Raw genomic sequence first — 25,219 nt, 5'->3', positions numbered from 1 at the left:
TTGTTGTTCTTTTTGGTGAGCAGTGGTTTTCCCTTGGAGCTCTCTGTGGCTCTATGGATGCCATTTTTGTCAAGTCTCCTTCTTATTGTTGATTCATGAACACCTTCAATGCGACCCTTTCCAGAATGATAGAAGTCAGTTATTTTGTTTCAGATTTGTTTCTTTAGATCATGATGTGATTGCAATTTAAATCTTTTAGCCTACTTCACTTTGTCAGACAGATTATGTTATGTGATTTATTGGCTGGTGAAACTCAGCTTTACACATAGTGTGCTTAATTACAGTTAACAAGGAAGGCAATTACTTTTTCACACCAGGTAGGTTTGGACAGCTTTTATGCCTTAATAAATAAAATCATAATTTAAAACCTGCATTTTGTCTGCATTTTACTTGTGTTGTCTTTATCTGATATTAAAATGTTCTCAATGATGATGAGGAGGAGGAGGAAATATACAGAAAACTAAGAAAAATCGAAGGGAGTCTGTTTACTGTATACTGTCCACATGGGTCACACTTATTGCTTATCTGGGTATTGCATAGGAGCTGAAAGATCAGACTCACAGGATCTGTAAATACACATTATACTACAAGTGTTTCCAGGATTGTTTTTAAGGGCTTGTACAGAATGGATCACAAACAAGAGACATGAGGGCACAGGAAATAAGAATATTTGTTTAAATATTGCGGTAGAGTATCACTTCCTGTTCCTGCTCAAACACAGTGGTGTATGATTGTTGGGTTTTCTCTGTATCTATGAAGCGCCTTGAGGCGACTTTTGTTGTGATTTGGCGCTATATAAATAAAATTGAATTGAATTGAATTGAATACACTGAGGACAGTTTTGAGGCATGAAGAAGGTTCGGCCCTGTGCTCTCATATCAATGTATGTCATTAAAATAAGCTGCACAAGAGTGCATTGTTTAGTATTGAATAACCATTTTGCAAAGAGAAAACATTTAAGCATCAAAATACACTTTAGGAACCTAGAGTAAAAGTACTCATTATTGATGGAGATTATTTTAATTATTTGTATGCTGCTTGGTACTTTTATCTACAAGTACAAAATGCAACATTTGCAAACAGCATGAAATAGCCAAATAAAGCATACTGGAAGTTCAGAGTACATTCAAATATCAAAGTATATGTACGAAGTTACATTGCTACCCATGCTGTCAGTGGCACTTGGCACTGTGAGATTACAGTACTGCAGTGCAGGGGCACTGGGAGAGACCAATCATCTGCATTACAGTCAAAGCACAAAACAAATACCCTACAAAAGTCAGTGAAGTATTTATTTTTTAAATACGCTGCAGTAGGATTACAATGCCTACTAAAGTATTTGGACGATCTTAAAATACGATTGAGTCAGAAATAACATTACTTCTAAAGAAACAGCAAAAACTGTTTTACAAAATAAGTTCAGATTGACGAGGGAAAAAAAGTACTTGTACTCTTATTTTCTTTAGAATAAAGTTACTTTTTAAAATATGGTTTGGCACCATTTTGCTCACAGCACTAACTAGGACCTCAACCAGTTTATGTAACAGCTGTGTTGAAACCTCTGGGTACAACACAAAAAAGCACAAAAGCTTAGTAAGGCTTGCAAGTAATGAGGCAAAACATTTGCCATTAATACTACCTTTGCTGAGTCAACATATCCATATGTCAACACGTGACAATCAGAGCACAATGAGTCTTTTGTCTGACATTAAGTTACTTTTACATCTTTTGCGTGAAAAATGTCATCTCATTTACGTTTTAACTATGTTAATGAGATTTACTGAAGCCTAGGCAACAATTCATAAAATTTAAGATGTTGTTCTTGTTGCGTGTACAACTGAAAAGAAATACTTCATCAAAACTGCCATTTGGATTAAAAAAAAACCTTTTTTTCAGCTGGTCTGTGTGCAGAGGAACACCTGAGAGCGAGAGGGTACACGGTGAGAGCATCACTGTGTATGTGTGTGTGGTGAGGATAATTTATCATATTTGAGTAAAAAAGACCCACTGATGAAGAAAACAAGACTCGTGCAATAATGTCAGAGGCATCACTGATCATTTTTGTTTCACTGTGTGTGTGTGTGTCCCACTCACTCATGCAGTTTCCAGTGGTCTCGGAGCAGATCCGTACTTGGTAACTCTCACTGTAATCCCTGTTTTTCTGCTTTGTTTTCTCAAAGTGTAATAAACGCGCAGGGACATCTAACTGACATGTTCATGCTTGTGTGAGATCTTATTAGAGTCAAACAAGTCTTCAGCATGTCGAACTCTGCCTCTATGTTTGGCTGTTGGTAAGTTAACCAATGGGGTTTACACACATCAGTCTCTTATTTCCTGTTGCAGTCGAGTGTATCTCATCAAGTGATTGTGTTAGTGTCGAGGTGGTGCATTTTGCCTGGCTCATAGTAAATCAAACTATATTTGCAAACAGTTCTTTATTTACAGGGTTCTTGCACTACTGACACACTTCATAAACACACACAGCACAGATACACATGAAAATATTGTATATCTGAACAATAATGCAAAAAAAAAAAAAAACAGGAGTACACTGTCAGAGCTGGAAGACACATGTCTACAGAAATTAAACCTTGATGAAAAAGAAAAAAAATCCTACACAACTGTAAAATTTCCAGCCTTTCATGAATCAGCTGCAGCCTGTATGTAAAGTCTATCAGTGATTAAGATCTTCAGAGAGGTGTGGTCGGTGTGGAGGCCGTAGTGGGAACGGTCACTGGGTGCAGCCCCAAGTCCAGGGATGGAGTTTCATCTGTTGGAGGCGGGCTCTTTTTCTGCGCCTCCATTTTCTCTGTCAGCTGGGTGTAGAGCTCCTTCAGTGGCTCACTGCACTGTGAACACACAGCACACATGTCAGCACATACAATATACTGACATTCAACTCGCGTTCACACGTGTGTGTGTAAGACTACAATGATCACTGTCCACATTTTAAAAATGAGTTAAAGTGCATCATCCTGTCCACACTGTATGCCCTTAATTTCACTATGAATATGACAGCAAAGAATCTTGAATCTCATCTGTCAGCCTCTCTGATCCCCTGCTCGTACTGCTGCATCTCAGTCTGCAGCTCTTCTCCTCAGGCCTGACATCCGATTAGACTGCTCTGCTCCAGACGTCAATCTTTATGTATTCAGATTAGTTCTCCAAACTCTGAACCTTCTTTCTAGCTGCTCTGCACAGACAGCACGGACTCGCCCAGTTCACCTCTGCCTGTAATCTGCTCAGTCAGGGCTCAATATCCCATCCATGATCCTTTCAGCCTGGAGTGATTATTTATCTTCTATCCAACCACAGGCTGCTAGATGCTACATTAAAGACAACAGATGCCAATGTGGTGGATAACTGCTAGGAGTTAAACATCTAATGACAGTTTGTGTGCCGACCAGGTTAACATTTATAACCTGTTAACCTAATAACTGTTCAACACTACAGTGCTGTTGAAAATGAAACTTTTTTTGACCTCTGAAATTCCTCCAAGTGTTGTTTAGGGTTATGAATGTTAATTAATTCTGTTCTTAGTGAGTAGAGGAGCTGTGTGTCTGTGTGCAGCGGCACAGTGTGAAGTGCAAATTTCAAAGACAGAAAGACTATTACGAGAAATGACAGCGAGGGGGAGGAAGTACACGCCACTGTGGTCGAGGAACTGCAAGTTCTACAATGTTCTAAATGCTTAATCGCTGTCAGCAGCATGGTCAGCTACCAGCAATTATTGATAAGTCACATTTTTGAATTAGATATAACTGTCATCTAAATATTCAAGTTCATCCTTACACACACAGGTATTGGGGCCAGTTAAGATGCGTATGTGATCAACCATCATTGAACAGAGGGAGTGGCTCCAACACCAGCTGCCTGCCACCTGCAATGTAGCAATGTACTCTTGAGAGTCCATCCCAGGCCCTTCAACCCCCACTCACACCTTTTGTCAGGTGACTTTAAGTGTTCGCATGACAGGGAGGGGTAATGTCTCACAATAGTTCTTCCCAAAACCTCTGGTGATAATGACCAGTGTTGTGCAAGTTACTTTGAAAGGGTAATTAATTATAGTTACTAATTACTTATTCAAAAAAGTACCTGAGTTAGTGACGGAGTTAAAATTATTTACTAGGAAAAGTAACTATTGCATTACTTTAGAAAAATGTTTAACCCTCTGGGGTCCAGAGCATAATTGGCTGTTTTCGACCACTTTTGATGTTTCCTCCACATTTCACCTCTAAAAACGGTTTATTTGCCTTGTTTGGTATCATCCTCACACAACCTCACGTGTCTGAATTTACAGTTATGTTTTCATTTTGATATACTGTATTAACACAACTGATCTGAAATCAGACAAAAAACATAAACTGAGTAGAAAAAAGTTGAAAAAAAATGATCATATTTCATAACTTTAAATGCAAATATAAATTGCAAATTTTAAAATCCTATGCACAAGTTTTGCAAACAACAAAGTTATTTGCAGCCATTTACCTTTTACCCTTTTTAAATAAACATTTCAACCTATTTACAGAACAATCAGCTGTTCTGCATTAAATAAGATGCCACACATTATTTGTGCCACTCCAAAAAATAATTTCTGTCCACTTTAAGGAGAACATCACAGCCTGATACCTGCAGGTCTGACATAAGGTCATAAGCAGAGAGGTCTCGCTGCGCTGTCCTTAGACAGTAAACGTGACGAAACTATTCTGCGTATATATTGTTTATCATGATTCTGGTTTTACGTGGACTATCAGCACAATTTAACTGGTATATATCACCTTGTTGCTTTGTCATCGTGAAGTGGTCACGTGATTGTTTTGCCACGACTACTTTATTCTTCCAAACAGCAGCACTCATGCGATCGTTTTGCTCCCTTGTGCCAAAAAGTGGTTCAACACGAGGGTTTAAATGGAGCTCTCCACCTGAAATCAAACTCAATGTAGAGATAAAGCCTACCTGTTTTGGAGGGTCCAGAGTTTTCATTAAAGTTTCCATATATGATGGTAACACTTTGTGGTGTAGATGCAGTAACATCCTCAGGGTGTGTCTGTGGACATTTTCTTTACTGTAACGAATTCAGACAGAAGAAACAGACATGTTTACTGTACACGATCACACCAAAGGTGTTTTTATCCTCATCTTTTAGAAAGAAGCTATTCTATTCACTGTTAATAAAAAATGCAAAAGATACACAAAGAAGTAAATAGATAAATACTTTGACGTCTTGGTTAAAACAACAACAAATCATGTGATGAGAGAAGGGTGTTTGCTCTTTGGGCAAAGACGTGTCAATCATGAGTCTTTAGCCAATGAGAATCCTCTATTCTCTAACACTGAATGACCAAGAGTGCTCACTGCCCCAACTGGAGAGCTGTTCACTGAGCTGTGACCTCTGTATAAGGGACTCTTGGGGGTGAGACCAATGCAGCACAGTTTATTCCACACTTGAAGGTGACTTGTGTGATTGCCTTGTTAGCTTCCTGTATTATGCTAACAGGAACTCATGTTTACATGCAGTATTATGTTCACAGTTAAATTATGTCCTGATACACACAGAATAAACGATCTTTCCACGTTTTCATGCTTAAGGACATGGACTGGCAGTTTTGGGATGGCCCCTTTCAGCACCTGCTTACATCTTTAAAATCACTTTTAAACTTCTGTAAAACGTGTTTATAAGATGCTACAGAAATTAAATCTTGATTGTTATTATTATCACCCATTCACCTTCCTAACTGCTCAGCGAATTTAGGCTGGTGGCGTTGAAAGGGGACGGTCAGCAGTTGGGGATCTGAATCTACTGAACCACTAAGCTTTCCGCTATTGTCAGAAGCTGGGTGGTAATAAGAGCTTTGTGTATTTTTCAGTCAACTTTGGTGCTGTGGGATGAGAATGGTGATGTAGTCTTATACTGTAACACTGAATCAACCTACCTGGAGAAAGATGTAAGGAGGAATCCATCAAAGACAACTGAACAAAACTCTTCTGATCCAAACTCATCAGAGAGAAGTGTGAGGTGTCCAGTCAGCAGGTGAAGGAAGATATCACCAAAAGCCATATCATTGTAGGTCTCCACTATGGGGGAACAAAAAAGGAAACACTTGTAAGACCCAAACTGTTCCTATAAGGTGGAATGGTCTGTCATTAACACACTGAATGTGAAGTTTCTGAATATATGTTTCTGGTGACTAATTTCTTAGTTGACTAAACTACAAAAGCCTAAACAGCGAAATAGGGGTGAAACACGTGATTTCAGTTCATTGGCAAAAAGTCCAGCAGCAGAAAAACTCTTTGACAACAGCAGATGTAGTGGGAACATAGACAGCGACTTGCAAGTTGATGTAGTCATGAGAAACGACTAATACATGGCTGACTTTGGGGTTGGGAACAATTTTATAATTGAAAATTATTAATTTCTTCCCTCATGTGTTTTAATTATGTTAGGAGGGTATTGTTCAGCAAACTCATGGTAAAAGTTCAACACAGATACGCGTGCTTCCCCACACAGACCAGTGGTGGCACTTTTGAGGGAGCACAGGGACCACGCCCTTAATTGTCATCTGACAGCTCTAAGGTAGGAACACACAGCATGTGCGTCCATCAGTTTTGTGACTGTCCTGTTTAGATCAGAACCGTCACTTTTCATCAAATTTCATCATCAAAACAAGAAACTGCTTCCTACTCCAACATGACGTTGTTTGCCACTACCTTATTGCTTCTGTTGTCTGGATACGTAACGACCTCGTCTTCCAGTCCCAACTTGCTAACAGCACCTCGCAGATATGCTGCCAAGTTTTCCTCTAATCCACAAATTAAAAGCATTGCTAATTTCCTTCAGTAATAAAAGGACAGATTTTTGACACACGACTCATTTGTCATGGAATTTGAACAGCCTGCTGTTGTATATTTAGCTTCATTTCCTCTGTCAGTTTTGGTTGTGCTACAGTCTGCCAGGCACCGTGTATTCAGGCTCATTATATTTAATGAACTTTTGAAAGCCTCTGCATTCAACAACACTGAGTGAAAGCATATCTTCTGCTGTGATGAGCTACGGACTGTAGCATTTTCAGGTAAACAATGTCATACTGGTGTGGCTAACGTTAGCAAAAGCTTTCTTTACATGAAAATGAACATCCCCATGCCTGTGCTAAATATGTGTATTGCTCATGTTGAGTGTTGACAGCCAGTTTATTCTGACAAAGCCTAGATACAACTCTGTTTTCATTTTCTGGAGCAAAATACTTTCAAACCACGTTAGGAGGGGTGCAGCTCCATCTGGGGGCAGAGGGCTACATAACAACTATGTACTGACACTGGACAGCAATCAAAATATTAACGATCATATTACATGACTGGTGTGTCTGTTGCAGACTGCCGAAAATATTGAAGAGTAGTCGACTAATCGCGCACATCTTTGTTAATATTGTGATTTATTAACAAAACCAAAAAACAAGCAATGTAACTGAGAGATCAGGTATAAGACTCAGTTACGTGAAAAAAAGGCAGCGATACTGCATTTTGACTCAAGTTACAAGATAAAATTGTTGTTGTTATAGTTATAATTCAGACACTCACCAAGTGCAGGCAGCAACCGTTGTAAGGCATTCTTGTTCCTCAGCTTGGCAATGTGGAGGACATAGTAGAGACCCATTTCACAGGCCACTCTGTTCTCCTGCAGGTATCTGAGGGGGTAGGGAAACAATAACCTGCTACACCTCTGTGTGTGGCCCTGGAGACAACCACTGTCACCATTTGTTCAGCTTAGTGAACCGACTTAATGAAATGCCTCCACAAACGGATCCACCCACTAATTCACTACATCCCATTTCAAATTCCACCCAGGACAGAATCAGAATCAGAAAGACTTTATTTATCCCCAAAGAGCAATTAACATACAACAGAGCAGCATAACGTTGAAGACAAGGACAATAAGAGTGAGATAATAAATACACAGAATATACAGTTTTAAAATCAAAGTGACTGAAAGGTGAATAAATAACTGTAAGTGACTAAAAGTGAATAAAGTGTCGGTTGTATATTATTTTATGTGTGTCATCGATAGTCTGGATGCCCATGGTAGACAGAGCAGACCAGAATGTGTACTTGTGTAGGAAAGCCTATGATTCAACCCAGGAATGCCTACAACTGCAAAGATTAACAAAACCCCAAGAGCCTTCAACAGTAATTCAGTGGGCATATGGAAAATGACACTAAAGGCCAACTTCAAGCCAAAGCCACCATCAAGTGCGGGATTAGCCAAAGAGATGCTCTGTCCCTACTGCTGTGCTGCATAGCTCCTCACCCAGGTCCTTAAATATGACAGGCTACAGATAGGCCACCTCCTCTACAGATGGTTGACTCTAACGTTATGCCAGAAATAAGTAAGACATCAATTCACTGATTCACAATACTTAGACGGAGCTGTAGGGACTGCTCTGATAGAAGGCAACACTGCAGACACTGAGGATCGTTATAAATACCTTGAAATCTGACAGGCAAATTTTAACCACAAAGAGGCCACTGGGAAAGATGCAACTACCAAACAGCTGCAGAGGAAGCACGAGATCTGTGGAATCAACACGTATGCCCTGCCAATCATCGGATGCTACTGATGATTGGCCTGCTGGGATAATAAACTGACCAAAGAAGAAGTTGCTAGAAGCATACAAGTCATTGTCATAAAGACAAACATGCCCAAGGTTTCAAGTAATGAAGTCAATGCAACTCATCTCTTATAGCTCATACATGGTTACATACATCATGTTACATCAACATCTCTATAGTTTATAATTTAAATGGTAAATGGCCTGTATTTGTATAGCGCTTTTACTAGTCCCCCCCTTTAAAACGACTGTCTCTGAGAAGAAAAATAAAGGAGCAGTACAAAAGACTTGTGGTTTATGATTCCTCACTCGTGTTTGGTGATATTTTTTTTTGTACAAACATGTGAAGAATTGACATTTTATAGTTAAATTTAGAAGTGACCTACATTAGAGTAAGATGTGAGGGTTAACGTGGTAACAGTGCTTCTTACCTCCCGAGAAAGGAAGCTATGAGATGAAAGTACTGATGACAACCTATGTTTGATGCTGTGTTTTTACCTGTTGAAGGATTCAGGCAGGGTGGTGGGGTATGACAGCGAGCTCTTTTCTTCACTTGGGAGCTTCTGTTCCACAGTAAAGGTGTGATCATCCACAACCACTGACATCATTGCAGGCAAAAAGCGAGTAACCACTTCCAAATCCTGAGGGTGACATAAAAATACCAATAATGTCACGGTGACTTCTGCTGGACTGCTTTCGTGATACTTGCAGTGATATCTTTCAAAGTAATGTTTGAAATTATTACAATGGAGATTTATCATTTGTTGATTCGGATTACTGTAACCGGACAATATAAAAGACTTCAACAATGCGCATCATCACTTTTTAAAAGCAAAACGAGGAAGGAACGAGGCACGTGCAGAGGTAAAGAGGAGGTGGAGAAGCAGCTTTTCCCTGTTGCTGTTACAGTACAAACAGGGTGCAGAAAATGCCAAATATAAACTCAGGTTGCATTAGAGTGCTCTTGGTGCTTCTAAAATGTTTTTATTACAGGGGTAGGGCTCCCATCTCTGATGAATTGGTCACTCTGACAAGAACAGCAGACCCAAGCTGATCCCAGAAATATTCAATGGGGTTGAACCTGCATGCAGGCCACTTCATTCTCTCCACTCCCAAATAGTGGATGTAGTCTTTGAGATTGCCTCCAGTGATGACAAGCCTAAATTTCCAGTGACAGAGATGCTGCCCCGTGCCATCACAAGTGCCATAGGCAGAATCTGGACTCACTGCTGAACATAATGTTCCTCCACAAGTTTCCAGCATATATTACCATCACCAGTAGAAATGGACCTGACAGTGAAAGGCAGTGAATGGCGATTGGATGTGTGCAGTCTGTTCTGGATAGTCTGGGTAGAGGGCTAATCTCCGCATATCTGTAGAAGACTGTCTATGGTTCCTAAGTGCTGAGAGGGTAAGGATACAGTCGCGGCGTTGTCTCCTCAGACACCCACTTTGCAGCTTATTTCTGACATCTCACGTTACACTGGAGCTTGGCCTTCAATTTGGAGATGGTACTAGGGTTCACTTCAAATAATGCTGCAAATTGGTTTTGGGGAACACCAGCTTGAAGTTGCCATATGGCACAGGGCATAACCAGATTGGCATGCAGGGTCCATGCTCACAGGTACAAACCAGGCATCTCACTATCAGCACCTGGGGTACCAGAAGCTCAAGACAAGAGTCAATAGAAGAATTAGCTGTATGGCACTGGTAGAGAAGATTTGGCAAATTTTAGGTGCAACCCACAGTCAACTTTGCTGCTCAACCTATTAATGGATTGCCCTTACAAATGTGGCACAATTTAATGGGACATGAATAGGCTTTCCAACAGCATAAGATTTAGGGCGAAGAAGCATTCTTACAAGAAAGAAATAACTGACTAAACACGAATGATCTTACTTTTTGTGGTAAGTGTTTTTAGTTCTGTGTCAAGAAATCAAGGTTTATTGAGATATTCAAGTTAAAGAGCTGTGTAGTTCTGCCTATAACACAATGCAAGGACAGCATGAGGGAAGTAATTATTAAGTCACTAGGGCCATGACCTAAAATTTTGGAATTGAAAATATGAGTTACAGGTGTAGTGACCACATCAGCACTGCGATGGAGACATGCGCCTAAATTGTCTTCGCCCCTACACTTCTATGGGATTAAGGCAGCTAGTTTATTGTAGACTAAAAGAGAATTTGTTTTCATAGCTTTCAATACTTGTTGGGAAAACACGAAAACACAGAGAATTGGAGAGATTATGATTGTTAGACAACAGGTGCTTATGAAACCACTTCCCAATCAAAATGGTAGAGAATTGAAAGCCAAACTGATTTTTGAGAAACGTGATGTGAGGTTCTGAAGGTTTTCCAGAACTCAGATGCATTTCCAGAGATGTTTTCAAGATATATATATATATATATATCTATATATATCTCATACGACTATTATAGTAAGATTATCAGTATTTTAAAAACCATTTCTTATTATCTGTCGACAGTTGACATTAAATACCATGAATTGGATAAATTACTCAATTTAATACATTTTCATAATGCAATCAAAGGTTAGACAGCAAATTATTTTATAATTCTAATGATCATTTCTGAGTACTGCTGGCCAAATAAGACAGTGTTTAGGGTGCTTCTTATCCACTGTAAAAGCTAATGCGCAGAACCATGAGTTTGGCCTGTCTTAAGCATCTATTAATTCCCTCCAATCTGTCCAAAAATGTTCTCAAAGGTTCTGCACTGGCTTCCTGTAACATTGAGATTTCTGTTTCACATCTTGGTTCTTACTTTTATACCCTTACAAGGCGAGGCTCCCTCCTACTGATCCACTCCACTCCTATTCTCATGTCTACAAATAAAATTTTCTTGTTGTCCCACACACCTGTCTGAAATCTATGGGGGACTGTGCATTCCAAACCTTAGCTCCCAAACGACTGAATAGCTTACCGCCCTCTCTTCGTACCACAGCCTCTGTGTTAAAAAACAGTTTAAACTCATCTGTTTGCCGTTTGGCTCGGATTTTATGTTCTGTGTTGTTTTACAAGTTCATACATGTTCATTTTGTCCTTAGACAAGCTGGTTATTGAAACCTCTGTAAAGCCCACTGTGACTGGTTTCTTGCCTTTCAAAGGGCTATATAGTATGAATACATTTTACTTTTTTTTTTTATTAACCGAAAGAAATTCACAGGTAGAAATCAAACTAAAGGAATTTGCTTCAGTTTGATTTATAGCTGGTTTAAATAAAAATACAGATTTTTCCAGAGACACTACAATACTGTGAGTAACAATTTGGATATTTACGTACACAGCAGATCCCCTGTTTTCTAATCAGTGAAAGCAAAAACTTGATGCACAGATAAACCTGTGTTGTCGGCATTTACGTACCAAACGAGGCTCTTTGAAGACCTGACTGTCAATCATGTCCCAGGCTCCTTGACCCAGTGAGAGCATCCTCAGCAGCAGCATCAGGTCAGGACTATCCTGTGAGCAAAAACATACAACATGAGACTGTTATCAAAAATGCTGCCCCATCACAGTATATGTAAGCGGGTACAGACAACTAGTAATTAGCATAAGACAACATTTAAAATTAGAAATGCACTGCTGAACAGCATTGAAATATTATGTTTAAACTAAATAAGTGCATGAATTTTTTTCTTATTTCGACTAGTTTAAAACAAGCCCACATTCAACATAAACTTAGCTCACTAACTGAAATATAACATGTACTGGGGCAGTATGGTGTTGTCGTGGTTAGCACAGTTGCCTCACAGTAAGAAGGTCCTGTGTTCAAATCCTGCTTTGGGCCTTTATGAGTGCAGTTTGCATGTTCTCTCCTGGTATTCCAGCTTCCTGCCCCCCAAGGATAACTGGTGAATCCAAATGTGAGTGTGAATGGTTGTCTGTTTCTGTCAGTGGCTGCATGAATTAAATGCACCGCTCTGACTTATTGCTTAAAATAAACCATTTTTACACTGTTGTATTTTCTTCTTTTACTGAAGTAACCTCACCACCTCAAACATAATATGACACTGCAGAATAACTGCTGGGAATTCTTGTGTTTTGGGTTTATTTCAACTTTCTGCGTTGCACAACTAAAACTTGCACTTAGAGTTGCACTGTTTCATCGTCTACACTTCTAAATGTGCCTCCCTTCCTTTTCTTTGCCACATTGCGTGTTTTTGCTGTATCACCACAAAGTTGTCAGTCAGTATAATACCGCAAATTGTCACAATTGTGTATCACTTCTTCTGTTTCTCATGCACAGTATACTCACTCGTGGCAAAGCATCCTGACTCAGCAGCTCTTGCAGGTTCCTCATGATACTCAAGACTAGGGTGTTGCAGGCAAACGGGTCACACAGGATCATAGACAGGTCCCTGGAATGCACAATGATCAAAACATTATTTTGTGCATCTACCAATGATCAGCAACTATTTTCATAAGCCAGCTCCTCGTCTTTTACCCAAGGACTTGCTCTTGTCCTTTCTTCACTCCATCCAGGAAACCCTGTAACTCTCTGGCTCGCTTACCATCCACAAACTTCTCACGGATACAGGCATCTAAACACCAAGTGAACTGTCAAAGTGCACAAAACAAACGAAAAGAACCCATTCAACACACAAAGTAAAATACACTGGAGATGTGATTAGGGGCTTTATTTACCACCAGTATCTGTGCCCTCACCTTATGGCAGGGATCCACCGAGCAGATCTCACTGATGTCCAGGTCATGAAGAGACATGAGCAGTTCTGCTCTCAGGGTGCAGTAGTGGACATTCCGGGTTCGCAGAAAGAGAGTTCGTAAAAACTGCAGCACCATGTCATACAGTTTCACATTCTTCCCGATCATCTGAGTCAGCTTTAGAACCACCTACAGTACATAGACAACAGGAATAGTCAGCAAAGGTAATTCCAAAACAGGAGCAGTATATAATTTACATGCTCCTGAGAACCCCAGACCTTTGACTAAGAATGCCAAGTTATTTTTACTCTCCCCTAAATACAGCACTTTCATCAACTATTTAGACCTGCTGTTTTGAACATTAATGATGGGATTTCCATCGGCCGGCTCTTTTGGCTCGACTCACTAAAAAGAGCCGGCTCCTTCAGCTCCCAACCGGCTCTTCGGGTTGTTTTGTTGCTTTAATTTATTATCAACAACAATATAAAATTATGCACAAAAGGAATTACTAATGTAAAAAAATGTGGTTTTATTTATATATGTTTATATATAAATATACACGGTGGCCCCTAGAGACAAAGCACATACAAACTCCAAAGCACATTGTTTTGGAAGTTCAGTTAACGCTAGCAGAGCGACCTAGATCACTTAAACTACACAATTGAAAGCATATGTGTATTGTTTGTGTATTTATACACAAACACTCATATATATTCAAATAATTAAAAAAAAAAAGGTTCATTTACCTGTTACTACCACACACCAAATCCGGTCGTTGGTACTTGCTGGCTTGTGTAGCCACAAGATAACAAAAGCTCAACACTGCGCCTGCATCCTGGAGAACTTCTGTTGTGTTTTGGAGTTTGTGCACATTTTGGAGGTTTCACGTGCTTCGGAGTTTGTACATGTTTTGGAGTTTGTACGAGCTTTGTCTGTAGGGGCCACCGTAAATATACTTGTATTTATTCACTCCACATAAAATGTAATAAATAAATTATATAATACAAAAACCAACTATTTACATTTCAACTTTTAACTATTTAAATGTATGAATAAACTTTCTGAATCCTTTATCATCTGCAACTGAAAATAGTTGTGGATGATTACTATACCTTTCTAACGTGACCTTGTTGTCCCTGTCTCTCTTTCTCTCTCTCTCCCTCCCGCTCTGTTCCTGTGCTACTGCGAGTGTAACTAACGCCCCTCCCTCCTCTGCTCAGCGCAAAGCACAAGGCTGACGTGCGGAGTGAAGCGGGAAAAAAGTGCGAGATAGAGAGAGAGAGAGAAAGAGAAAAAAAACCCACAGCTCCCAATAAGGAGCCGGCTCACGTCGTTCACGTCAAAGATCCGGCTCGTTGGCTCGTTTGCGACCAACACATCACTATTGAACATTTAAGAGTTTCCTAGGCATCTTTGGTGACATATTATTTTTTCTTTCATTGCTTTTCTGTGCTTATGCCTTTCTTCTAATTCCACTGTCAGAACTGCTAAGAATTGTTAACAAAATCATTTCAGAGTGACAATGCTAGCACCCAATAGTTACAACCAGGTACAGCACGATCCATAATCCTGACTTATTCTAACACATTGACTTTAGTCATCTGTAACTCATGTTACAATGATACAATGCAAACATAACTAGCATTTGATTTCTACAGATTGCTAACACCGTGGCAAGGTGCCAGCTAGCTGCATGTTGTGCAAGACACATTATGAAAAGCACATACAATATAACAGGACAACAGGACAGGCAAGTCCTCTGTATGTCTCTCAACTATTTTGGTCCATGACAGCTTGCACACAATATGTCAACATGAGCTATATGCAAAGCAAAGCGAAAGTAACAGAAGGTTGACTGGAGCTTGCTTATTGATAAGTCTACTTGGATGACACCCGTGCAAGTAAAGAAGTTGCACCAAACTTCTTTTCTTTTAAATAAATGAATCTGATTCACAGCTGTGGGGATCTGGGAGACTAATCAGATCTAAGGACGGCCAAACAGACAATGCACATGGCCTGAGACGAGAGCTATAGAAGCCTGTCGACCTAAACAACACTACAGTGGCTTTTACTGTCTGTGAATGGTGCAAAAGAAGCCCACCATTGGCTGGGACCACCACTATGTTTTCTCAGGACTGCATTCTCAGCCCCTACTGTACGCCCTGTACACCTATGACTGCACACCAACCCACCCAACCAACATCATCGTCAAGTATGCCGATGGAGATCAGACAGTGTAGAGGGCGGAGATAGAAAACTTGTTCCGCTAGTGCTCCGAAAATACCCTGAAGTTGAACGTCCTTAAAACAAAAGAACTCATAACTTCAGGAGGCACAGACAGGTCCACTACCCTCTTATTATAAATGGAGAACGGGTGGAATCTGTTTCCATCTTCAGGTTTCTGGGGACCCACATCTCTGCTGATTTAACCTGGACCCACAACACCATCGCTCTGGTAAAGAAGGCCCAGCAGCAGTTGCACTTCCTCCATGTCCTGAGGAAGAACCACCTGGACCTGAAGGTGCTGCTGGCCATAATTTCATTATATTGTCCAATGACAATAAAGAGCTATTCTATTTGATTCTATTCTATCATTCTTTTTAAACAAGAAATGTCCAGATTGTAATGGCTGCTAAAGGAGCTTAAGGAAATTAAAATTGTGTTACATTGTTTAGTCTGAAATAAATGTGGAGCCAGTGTTATTGTGTTCTGCAACTCACCTCGCCTTGGCGTCGTGTTTTTGGAGAAGGGCTGAAGAAATTGTGCAGGATGGAGAGGTCGCTGCTGAACAGAGCTGCTTCCTTCTCCACAATGTACTGTTTTAGGAGAGGTGAGACTTCATCCCCAAACAGAGCCTGGTTGTCCTGCCAGATCTGCCTTTTTACCTCTACTGCACACACCTTGTAGAGCTCTTTGTCAGCCATCACCATCTTCAGTTTCTTCTCTGGCACCTGCAGGAAGAAGCAAGCAATAAAGGTTAAAAAGAGGTCCGCCTAAAACGGATCCTTGGCTTCTTGTCAAAACTATATTTTCTCATGTACTGCTTACAACATTCCCCTCCCTTACTACGAGCATCAGCTAATGCTGGAGACTGAAATTAGTTAACTTCTCCAGTTTGCTGATTAATTCTATGCTGTACCAGTGTCTGGCAATAGTAGACACTCTCAGTGGTTGTTCTGTGGGAATTAAGGAGAGTTGGCCAAGAAACAAATGCAGCATGTCTTAGGATATTCACACACCTGTGGTATTTAATCCCTTTAAATCAAACTCCCCCCACCTCCCTCCCACCGAGGCTCTTGGAGGATGTGGTCTGAGTATGGTTCCAAATGAACTCCAGAGTGCTTTGTTTATGGTGTGAAAGTGATCCGAGCCCAATCCAACTACCAGGTGATAGTTTAAACTAAAATAAATCCCTTAGCCACATTTGCTTTGTATTTTCAATGCAGGATTAATTACGGATGAAATTATTAATCCTTTCAATTAAGGATCAATTCCTATAACAGATAATGGTTGAAATACTTACCTTAGGTAGATGCTTCAGGACCTGCATCACCACCGGCTGAATAGATGGCATTTTAACAAGTGGGAAGCTCTTCTCGAGCAGCTCTTCAAGCTTCCTGTATCTATAGATAGAAGAAAAGAGCCAAAAAAAAAAGTCATAAAAACACTGGTTCCCTCAGCAAGCATACAAATAAATTAAAAAAAACCAAAACACAACCAATCACAGACCTGTCCTCCTCCTTCCCCTCTGCTATGACGGCAACTCGCTCCATCAGCTTTTCTCTAAGCTCATCAAAGACAGACTGGTGGAACTCAAGCCGAGGCGTCCCATGGAGATCGAGAAAAGGAAGAGCAGACTGGAGCGTTGGCAGCAAGATTCCATTTTCCATCTGCAATAATGTAACATGTCAAGGACTCATCAGGAATTAGTTCTAGCCGTGCAGCTACTCTATTCAAAGTCAGCTTACCCATAAGGGCACACACCTGTAAAACATGGCCAACCACATTTTATACTCCATGATATCTTTCATATAATATGGGCGTTAAATGGTCCACAAAGTATTAAATGTAAGTTAAGTATGAAATGTAAATTGCATAAATGAATAAACTTAGTAGGTTTATTGACTCTTTGCCTAAAAATGTAAACAGAAAAAAGAATTAAGCACGTCAGGAGAAGAAATACACCATGTTTTCATTTTGAATATTTTGATTTGAAACCGAACTAAGAGCTGAATAACAAATCAACTTTAACTGTGCTATAATAGCTACACGACATGGGCATAGCCTATATGCATAATAGGAATACATGTCTGTAAAAAACGGCAACTTATTGTAGGTTGTCCAAAAAATGAATTATTCTCATATTCCCCCATACATTTGTTAGTCATCTGAATTATAAAGTTTAGGGAAATCCCTTATAAAAAAAATTTCAATCAATATGTCATGTTTTTGTTAAAAAAAAATTAAATTGTTATCACTGACCAAAGTCATTTTGATGATGGCCGTTTTGTTTTTCACATCGCCTTTGGAAATATCCTTTTTTCCCTGACGACCAGTCAAAAACCTAAATATTTTGAGCTTAGCATGATGCCAAAAAAACAAAAAACAAACAAACAAACAAACACCCGACAAAGCCACAAACACTCAGTATTACCAGTGAATGCTGGGGATTGGTGTTTGAAAAGCTCAAATAAAAAGTTACTGAATTTGTTGCAAGTGAATCTGAATTTGATTAAATCGCTGATTTGCTGTAGCTGTCATAATGGTTGGTGTCTGGGAAAATAATAAAACTGCCTCGGCATGTTCCCAAGCTGAAAATGTTCAAGATTGTTAAAGCTCTGATAAGATAGACTACGTTTAATGCAAAACTTTGAGTTGGCAAATCTGATCAAACTGACAAAAACAGAAACACAGGATATTTCTATTCTAATTATGTTAGATTTTAATTTACATTGTAACACCTCTGAAAACCTAAGGTATTACCTATGTTGTAACTTGACATGCTCCCCCCTAAAAATCACACTTACTTCAGCTACTGTGATCAGCTGATTCAGCACTGTTCATTCTTCCTTCAAATTTCTAGCTACTTTTTGGCTGCAGTGTTTTAATTTATCGGTGAAAGAATAACAATGATCATCTCAATATAGGAAATAATAAACAAAGCATCATTACAAGGACTTACAGATGTCAGCAAAGACTGGTGAAGCTATTGGAAGGAACATGAGGGGATGTACAAAGAAGTGGAAAAACTTGAGGGACAAATGTGTTTACTCCTAAAAAAAACTGAGGACAAAAAAAAAGAGGGAAAAATGCTGGCGCATTTTATTTCAAAGATTCACCGCAGATGTGGGCAGGATGATAAACTTTAACTTTTCTACTTTTACAATCATTTATTAAAATGTATTTCTTATTTTACTACAGCCAGTCTCTTCATGACCTGGACATCAGTGAGATCTGCAGCTTTAAACTGCAGGCAATCACTGGTTCAGTGTGTTTCACAGTCACTGGACTTCTTTAAGTTTCTTGAAGATGTTTTCTTCATGTTTCTCTCATCCAAGAAGCTTCTTCAGTTTTCTGAAATAGTTCCCTGAACTGAAGAGGCTTCTTGGATGAAAGGTGATCTTCAAGAAACTTTTATTTCCAAGCTCCTAGATGACCATGACCTGGGTGACTGAGAACCTACACAGACTCTTCTATGAAACAAACTACACATGCAACGGGTCTTATAAGACAGTGATTATATACTCTCGTGGACACTGCATGGATAGTGCTCATCTTTTTGACTGCACAAGACTATTACATCTATGCCATTTTAGGAAAGCAACATAGCTGGAATTTACAAATCAGCAGGGGCAGAAATGTGCAAAAGATGGAGTTAGCCACATCACCTGTTAGTTATCAATCCGACGTTCTGAACCACGCTGTTCAGTGCCATGGAGAGACACTGCATGCTCATATCTTACCAACTAGTCAGTCACATGTAAAAAATATCCTGCTTTATCCTCCATAGTTACTCTAATGGCACATGAATATCAGGCTGTATTAAATAAAACTGAAACTAGATACTGAGCCCATGAATCACCCAGTAAAGTGTCTATTGAGGACACGAATCAAAGAAGTTTAATGGTTGCTTTCCCATACATGTCTATACAACCAAAGGTATTGCCCCAAGGTGGCTACGTAAAAGAATGCAGGTTTAGATATGGTAGAGCCATTACACTTAATCCCATTATACAATGTTCCTTCCTGTTAAAAACAAGTTTTTCCTTCCCACTGTTGCCATAAAGAGTGTCTGTGACATCCCTAATACTTAGGGAAGATTGACTTGAATACAAGTCTTTTTAAATATAATTTTTTTAAATGGGACTAAATCCTCTCAACCTCTTCGACGCAAAAAAATAAAATAAAATAAAAATTAAAAATGCACAAATCACGACAGGGGCAGGAATCTGTTTTTTGCTGCTCCTCCATGGGGCCCATTCAGTCTGGGTTATCTCCTGAGCACCGATATAAAACCGAAACGCCAAATAGTACACTTACTGGTTTCACTTTTCACATGACAAAAGTATGCCCATTTTTCATATACAGTCTATGGTTTGTGCTCAAACTGTATTACCTATTTAAGACAATAAATAGCTGTTCAAACTCTCTAAAGCTCTAAGTTGTCGTTGACTTATATCACCTACTCTCACCTCATGGAGGTAAAAAACACTCCAAACACACCACAAACAAACACAACAGAACGGCATACGTTCTGTGCATTGTGAGATTACGCTCAAAGATTGTCTGCCATCTCCAATCCTCTCTCCTGCTTTGCTTGGTAGGAAACAACGGAGAACGGTGACTAGCTTTGGATGGTTAAGAACATACGCTATCGTTTGTTTATCAATCCGGGAACGCTTATTTACCGTTAGTCGAAATGTACACTCTATCACTCGAGGCATTAAGCTGTTGGGTGTTACCTGAAACTGATCGATGGCTTTCAGCGGCTCTGTGCAGTTAGTGAGAGTTTCTTTAAGATCCTCTCCGTTGGATATACCAAGCTCAGGCAGCCCCGCGAACATCTTGCTTTCAGTTTAAGCATCAATTAAATTATCTGAGTCAAATTGATGTCTTCTGACGGGAGTTTAGTCAACAAAAGTAAGTTCCTTCTGCAGAAAACAACACATTCGCCTTTTCAGTGAGAGCTTCCTGTGTTGCAACTTTGTAAGCACTCCGCCAGAAACATCCGCGATGAATCGTTCCAGCGTGCTCTGCGGTAAAAGAGCGAGCATCAAGGGGTTAGATTGCAAGCTGCGGAGAAGCGCGAAGTCATAACTACAAAGAGCTGATGTAAAACCGAGTGTTAAAAGTGTCCGCTGCATTAACTGTCTGTGCCTTTCATGCTGTGTTTTTTTTCGCGGTGAACTCAGCTGAAGCTGTCTGCTCTATTTCACACTCCCTTTGCTCCACCGTAAATTGGCCGTACTCACTAACTTCTCAATTGAAATACATGGGAGGATTCAATTGTGGCAAAGATCGTGGTAGAAGCATAATTACCTCGGAAAAATACGTTTAAAGTTTTATTTAAAGTCTCATATAAAGTCATTTTAAAATGCTTAACTAAAGAGATCAAAAAGCATATTTGCAGACTCATACAAAAAAGTTTGAGCATATTTGAAAAGTTTTACTCCATCAAAACAACTAACAACTTTTTTTTTATTTAAACATAACACATCGATCTTCAAAATAGTGATGTGTCGGTCGCGAATGAAACGGATCTTAGAGCCGACTCTTTGAAGTGAACGACCCGAGCCATGGGGTTTTTTTTTTCTTTCTCTTACCCTCTTACCCAGCAAGTACCAACGACCAGATTTGGTGTGTGGTAGTAACAGGTAAATGAACATTTTTTTTAAAATTATTTGAATATATATGAATGTTTGTGTATAAATACACAAACAATACACATATGCTTTCAATTGTGTAGTTTAAGTGATCTAGGTCGCTCTGCTAGCGTTAACTGAACTTCCAAAACAATGTGCTTTGGAGTTTGTATGTGCTTTGTCTCTAGGGGCCACCGTGTATATTTATATATAAACATATATAAATAAAACCACATTTTTTTACATTAGTAATTCCTTTTGTGCATAATTTTATATTGTTGTTGATAATAAATTAAAGCAACAAAACAACCCGAAGAGCCGGTTGGGAGCTGAAGGAGCCGGCTCTTTTTAGTGAGTCGAGCCAAAAGAGCCGGCCGATGGAAATCCCATCATTAATGTTCAAAACAGCAGGTCTAAATAGTTGATGAAAGTGCTGTATTTAGGGGAGAGTAAAAATAACTTGGCATTCTTAGTCAAAGGTCTGGGGTTCTCAGGAGCATGTAAATTATATACTGCTCCTGTTTTGGAATTACCTTTGCTGACTATTCCTGTTGTCTATGTACTGTAGGTGGTTCTAAAGCTGACTCAGATGATCGGGAAGAATGTGAAACTGTATGACATGGTGCTGCAGTTTTTACGAACTCTCTTTCTGCGAACCCGGAATGTCCACTACTGCACCCTGAGAGCAGAACTGCTCATGTCTCTTCATGACCTGGACATCAGTGAGATCTGCTCGGTGGATCCCTGCCATAAGGTGAGGGCACAGATACTGGTGGTAAATAAAGCCCCTAATCACATCTCCAGTGTATTTTACTTTGTGTGTTGAATGGGTTCTTTTCGTTTGTTTTGTGCACTTTGACAGTTCACGTGGTGTTTAGATGCCTGTATCCGTGAGAAGTTTGTGGATGGTAAGCGAGCCAGAGAGTTACAGGGTTTCCTGGATGGAGTGAAGAAAGGACAAGAGCAAGTCCTTGGGTAAAAGACGAGGAGCTGGCTTATGAAAATAGTTGCTGATCATTGGTAGATGCACAAAATAATGTTTTGATCATTGTGCATTCCAGGGACCTGTCTATGATCCTGTGTGACCCGTTTGCCTGCAACACCCTAGTCTTGAGTATCATGAGGAACCTGCAAGAGCTGCTGAGTCAGGATGCTTTGCCACGAGTGAGTATACTGTGCATGAGAAACAGAAGAAGTGATACACAATTGTGACAATTTGCGGTATTATACTGACTGACAACTTTGTGGTGGTACAGCAAAAACACGCAATGTGGCAAAGAAAAGGAAGGGAGGCACATTTAGAAGTGTAGACGATGAAACAGTGCAACTCTAAGTGCAAGTTTTAGTTGTGCAACGCAGAAAGTTGAAATAAACCCAAAACACAAGAATTCCCAGCAGTTATTCTGCAGTGTCATATTATGTTTGAGGTGGTGAGGTTACTTCAGTAAAAGAAGAAAATACAACAGTGTAAAAATGGTTTATTTTAAGCAATAAGTCAGAGCGGTGCATTTAATTCATGCAGCCACTGACAGAAACAGACAACCATTCACACTCACATTTGGATTCACCAGTTATCCTTGGGGGGCAGGAAGCTGGAATACCAGGAGAGAACATGCAAACTGCACTCATAAAGGCCCAAAGCAGGATTTGAACACAGGACCTTCTTACTGTGAGGCAACTGTGCTAACCACGACAACACCATACTGCCCCAGTACATGTTATATTTCAGTTAGTGAGCTAAGTTTATGTTGAATGTGGGCTTGTTTTAAACTAGTCGAAATAAGAAAAAAATTCATGCACTTATTTAGTTTAAACATAATATTTCAATGCTGTTCAGCAGTGCATTTCTAATTTTAAATGTTGTCTTATGCTAATTACTAGTTGTCTGTACCCGCTTACATATACTGTGATGGGGCAGCATTTTTGATAACAGTCTCATGTTGTATGTTTTTGCTCACAGGATAGTCCTGACCTGATGCTGCTGCTGAGGATGCTCTCACTGGGTCAAGGAGCCTGGGACATGATTGACAGTCAGGTCTTCAAAGAGCCTCGTTTGGTACGTAAATGGCGACAACACAGGTTTATCTGTGCATCAAGTTTTTTCTTTCACTGATTAGAAAACAGGGGATCTGCTGTGTACGTAAATATCCAAATTGTTACTCACAGTATTGTAGTGTCTCTGGAAAAATCTGTATTTTTATTTAAACCAGCTATAAATCAAACTGAAGCAAATTCCTTTAGTTTGATTTCTACCTGTGAATTTCTTTCGGTTAATAAAAAAAAAAAAGTAAAATGTATTCATACTATATAGCCCTTTGAAAGGCAAGAAACCAGTCACAGTGGGCTTTACAGAGGTTTCAATAACCAGCTTGTCTAAGGACAAAATGAACATGTATGAACTTGTAAAACAACACAGAACATAAAATCCGAGCCAAACGGCAAACAGATGAGTTTAAACTGTTTTTTAACACAGAGGCTGTGGTACGAAGAGAGGGCGGTAAGCTATTCAGTCGTTTGGGAGCTAAGGTTTGGAATGCACAGTCCCCCATAGATTTCAGACAGGTGTGTGGGACAACAAGAAAATTTTATTTGTAGACATGAGAATAGGAGTGGAGTGGATCAGTAGGAGGGAGCCTCGCCTTGTAAGGGTATAAAAGTAAGAACCAAGATGTGAAACAGAAATCTCAATGTTACAGGAAGCCAGTGCAGAACCTTTGAGAACATTTTTGGACAGATTGGAGGGAATTAATAGATGCTTAAGACAGGCCAAACTCATGGTTCAGCGCATTAGCTTTTACAGTGGATAAGAAGCACCCTAAACACTGTCTTATTTGGCCAGCAGTACTCAGAAATGATCATTAGAATTATAAAATAATTTGCTGTCTAACCTTTGATTGCATTATGAAAATGTATTAAATTGAGTAATTTATCCAATTCATGGTATTTAATGTCAACTGTCGACAGATAATAAGAAATGGTTTTTAAAATACTGATAATCTTACTATAATAGTCGTATGATATATATATATATATATATATACATATATATATATATATATCTTGAAAACATCTCTGGAAATGCATCTGAGTTCTGGAAAACCTTCAGAACCTCACATCACGTTTCTCAAAAATCAGTTTGGCTTTCAATTCTCTACCATTTTGATTGGGAAGTGGTTTCATAAGCACCTGTTGTCTAACAATCATAATCTCTCCAATTCTCTGTGTTTACGTGTTTTCCCAACAAGTATTGAAAGCTATGAAAACAAATTCTCTTTTAGTCTACAATAAACTAGCTGCCTTAATCCCATAGAAGTGTAGGGGCGAAGACAATTTAGGCGCATGTCTCCATCGCAGTGCTGATGTGGTCACAACACCTGTAACTCATATTTTCTTTTTTTTTATGACTCAAACTTTATTAAATTTTAATATACACAAAAAAAAAAAAAAAAAAAAAACACCCAAAAAATAGCAGAATGGACATTCCCAGTAACAACAACAGAACAAATTGAGAATCAATGTATATTTCCATCCCAAAAAAAAAAAAAGGGGTGATGCCAACATTTCACATAGACCAGATTACAGCTATCCTATTTAGTCCGACCTTAACTACTTTAGCCGGATACGTCACTGACCTGTATGTAAAAAGTAATTAGCCCACTTATCATTATAATCGTCCAGTCTATTTAGCAGTCTATATGATAATCTTTCGTAAGCTGCCACTTGTCCCAAAGAGATATACCACTGAGAGAAGGTAGGAGTCGATGAGGCCTTCCACTCTTTCACCAGCAGCTTCCTCCCCAGCATAATCGCCGTTTGTACCCAATGAGCAAGAGAAGTGGATAAGTGACTCAAAGCTGAAGGGTCTCCTAATACATAAAGACTGTTCATAAATGGGACCCCTTGACCTACAACCTTCTCTACTACAGTGTGAATATGAATCCAATAATCTTGGACTTTGGAGCACCCCCAAAGCAAATGTAAAAGTGTGCCACTTCCTTGCTGGCATTTCCAGCATGCATCATCAGTCGCTAGACCCACCCTATGCAACCGTGAGGGTGTCCAGTATACTCTAT

General features: G+C 39.5%; 2 protein-coding genes across 3 annotated transcripts in view; one reads left to right on the top strand and one right to left on the bottom strand.

Annotated features, from left to right (window-relative positions):
- Nucleotides 1-2,420: 2,420 nt before the first annotated feature.
- nelfb (negative elongation factor complex member B) lies at nucleotides 2,421-20,506 on the bottom strand. Its single transcript, XM_084946564.1, has 13 exons — nucleotides 20,247-20,506; nucleotides 17,014-17,174; nucleotides 16,808-16,907; nucleotides 16,005-16,235; nucleotides 13,288-13,473; nucleotides 13,067-13,179; nucleotides 12,878-12,980; nucleotides 11,986-12,081; nucleotides 9,102-9,244; nucleotides 7,576-7,682; nucleotides 5,934-6,075; nucleotides 4,957-5,065; nucleotides 2,421-2,849 (listed from the first exon to the last, which is right to left on the bottom strand). Exons 1-13 carry the CDS (start codon nucleotides 20,346-20,348, stop codon nucleotides 2,691-2,693), a joined length of 1,752 nt encoding a protein of 583 aa, XP_084802690.1. The 5' UTR covers nucleotides 20,349-20,506; the 3' UTR covers nucleotides 2,421-2,690.
- An 85-nt stretch (nucleotides 20,507-20,591) lies between these two features.
- The window catches only part of LOC146375579 (negative elongation factor B-like), a 51,644-nt gene continuing 47,016 nt past the window's right edge, over nucleotides 20,592-25,219 (top strand). Inside the window, exons 1-5 of one of the 2 annotated variants that reach the window (XM_084946566.1) lie at nucleotides 20,592-21,158; nucleotides 21,715-21,900; nucleotides 22,009-22,121; nucleotides 22,208-22,310; nucleotides 23,107-23,202. In XM_084946566.1, coding sequence (XP_084802692.1) covers nucleotides 21,736-21,900; nucleotides 22,009-22,121; nucleotides 22,208-22,310; nucleotides 23,107-23,202 — 477 coding nt within the window. In that variant the 5' untranslated portion in view covers nucleotides 20,592-21,158; nucleotides 21,715-21,735. Of the gene's footprint in view, nucleotides 21,159-21,236; nucleotides 21,901-22,008; nucleotides 22,122-22,207; nucleotides 22,311-23,106; nucleotides 23,203-25,219 lie in introns of those variants that run through there. The other variant, XM_084946565.1, reaches the window with a different exon arrangement.

Source organism: Perissodus microlepis, chromosome 12 (genome assembly GCF_051167445.1).
Source record: "Perissodus microlepis isolate ML-2025 ecotype Zambia chromosome 12, ASM5116744v1, whole genome shotgun sequence".
Taxonomy (NCBI): Eukaryota; Metazoa; Chordata; class Actinopteri; order Cichliformes; family Cichlidae; genus Perissodus; species Perissodus microlepis.
The sequence above is the reverse complement of the archived record's forward strand: the minus strand, read 5'-3'. Positions and strand labels throughout refer to the sequence as shown.

Excerpts from the sequence above, each read along its gene's own strand:
- nelfb (XM_084946564.1), bottom strand. The coding sequence starts at position 20,348 with ATGTTCGCGGGGCTGCCTGAGCTTGGTATATCCAACGGAGAGGATCTT. Across the intron at positions 9,245-11,985 it reads TCTTCAAAGAGCCTCGTTTG|GATTTGGAAGTGGTTACTCG; the intron begins GTACGTAAATGC and ends TGTCACCCTCAG. Across the intron at positions 6,076-7,575 it reads ACGGTTGCTGCCTGCACTTG|TGGAGACCTACAATGATATG; the intron begins GTGAGTGTCTGA and ends GTTCCCCCATAG.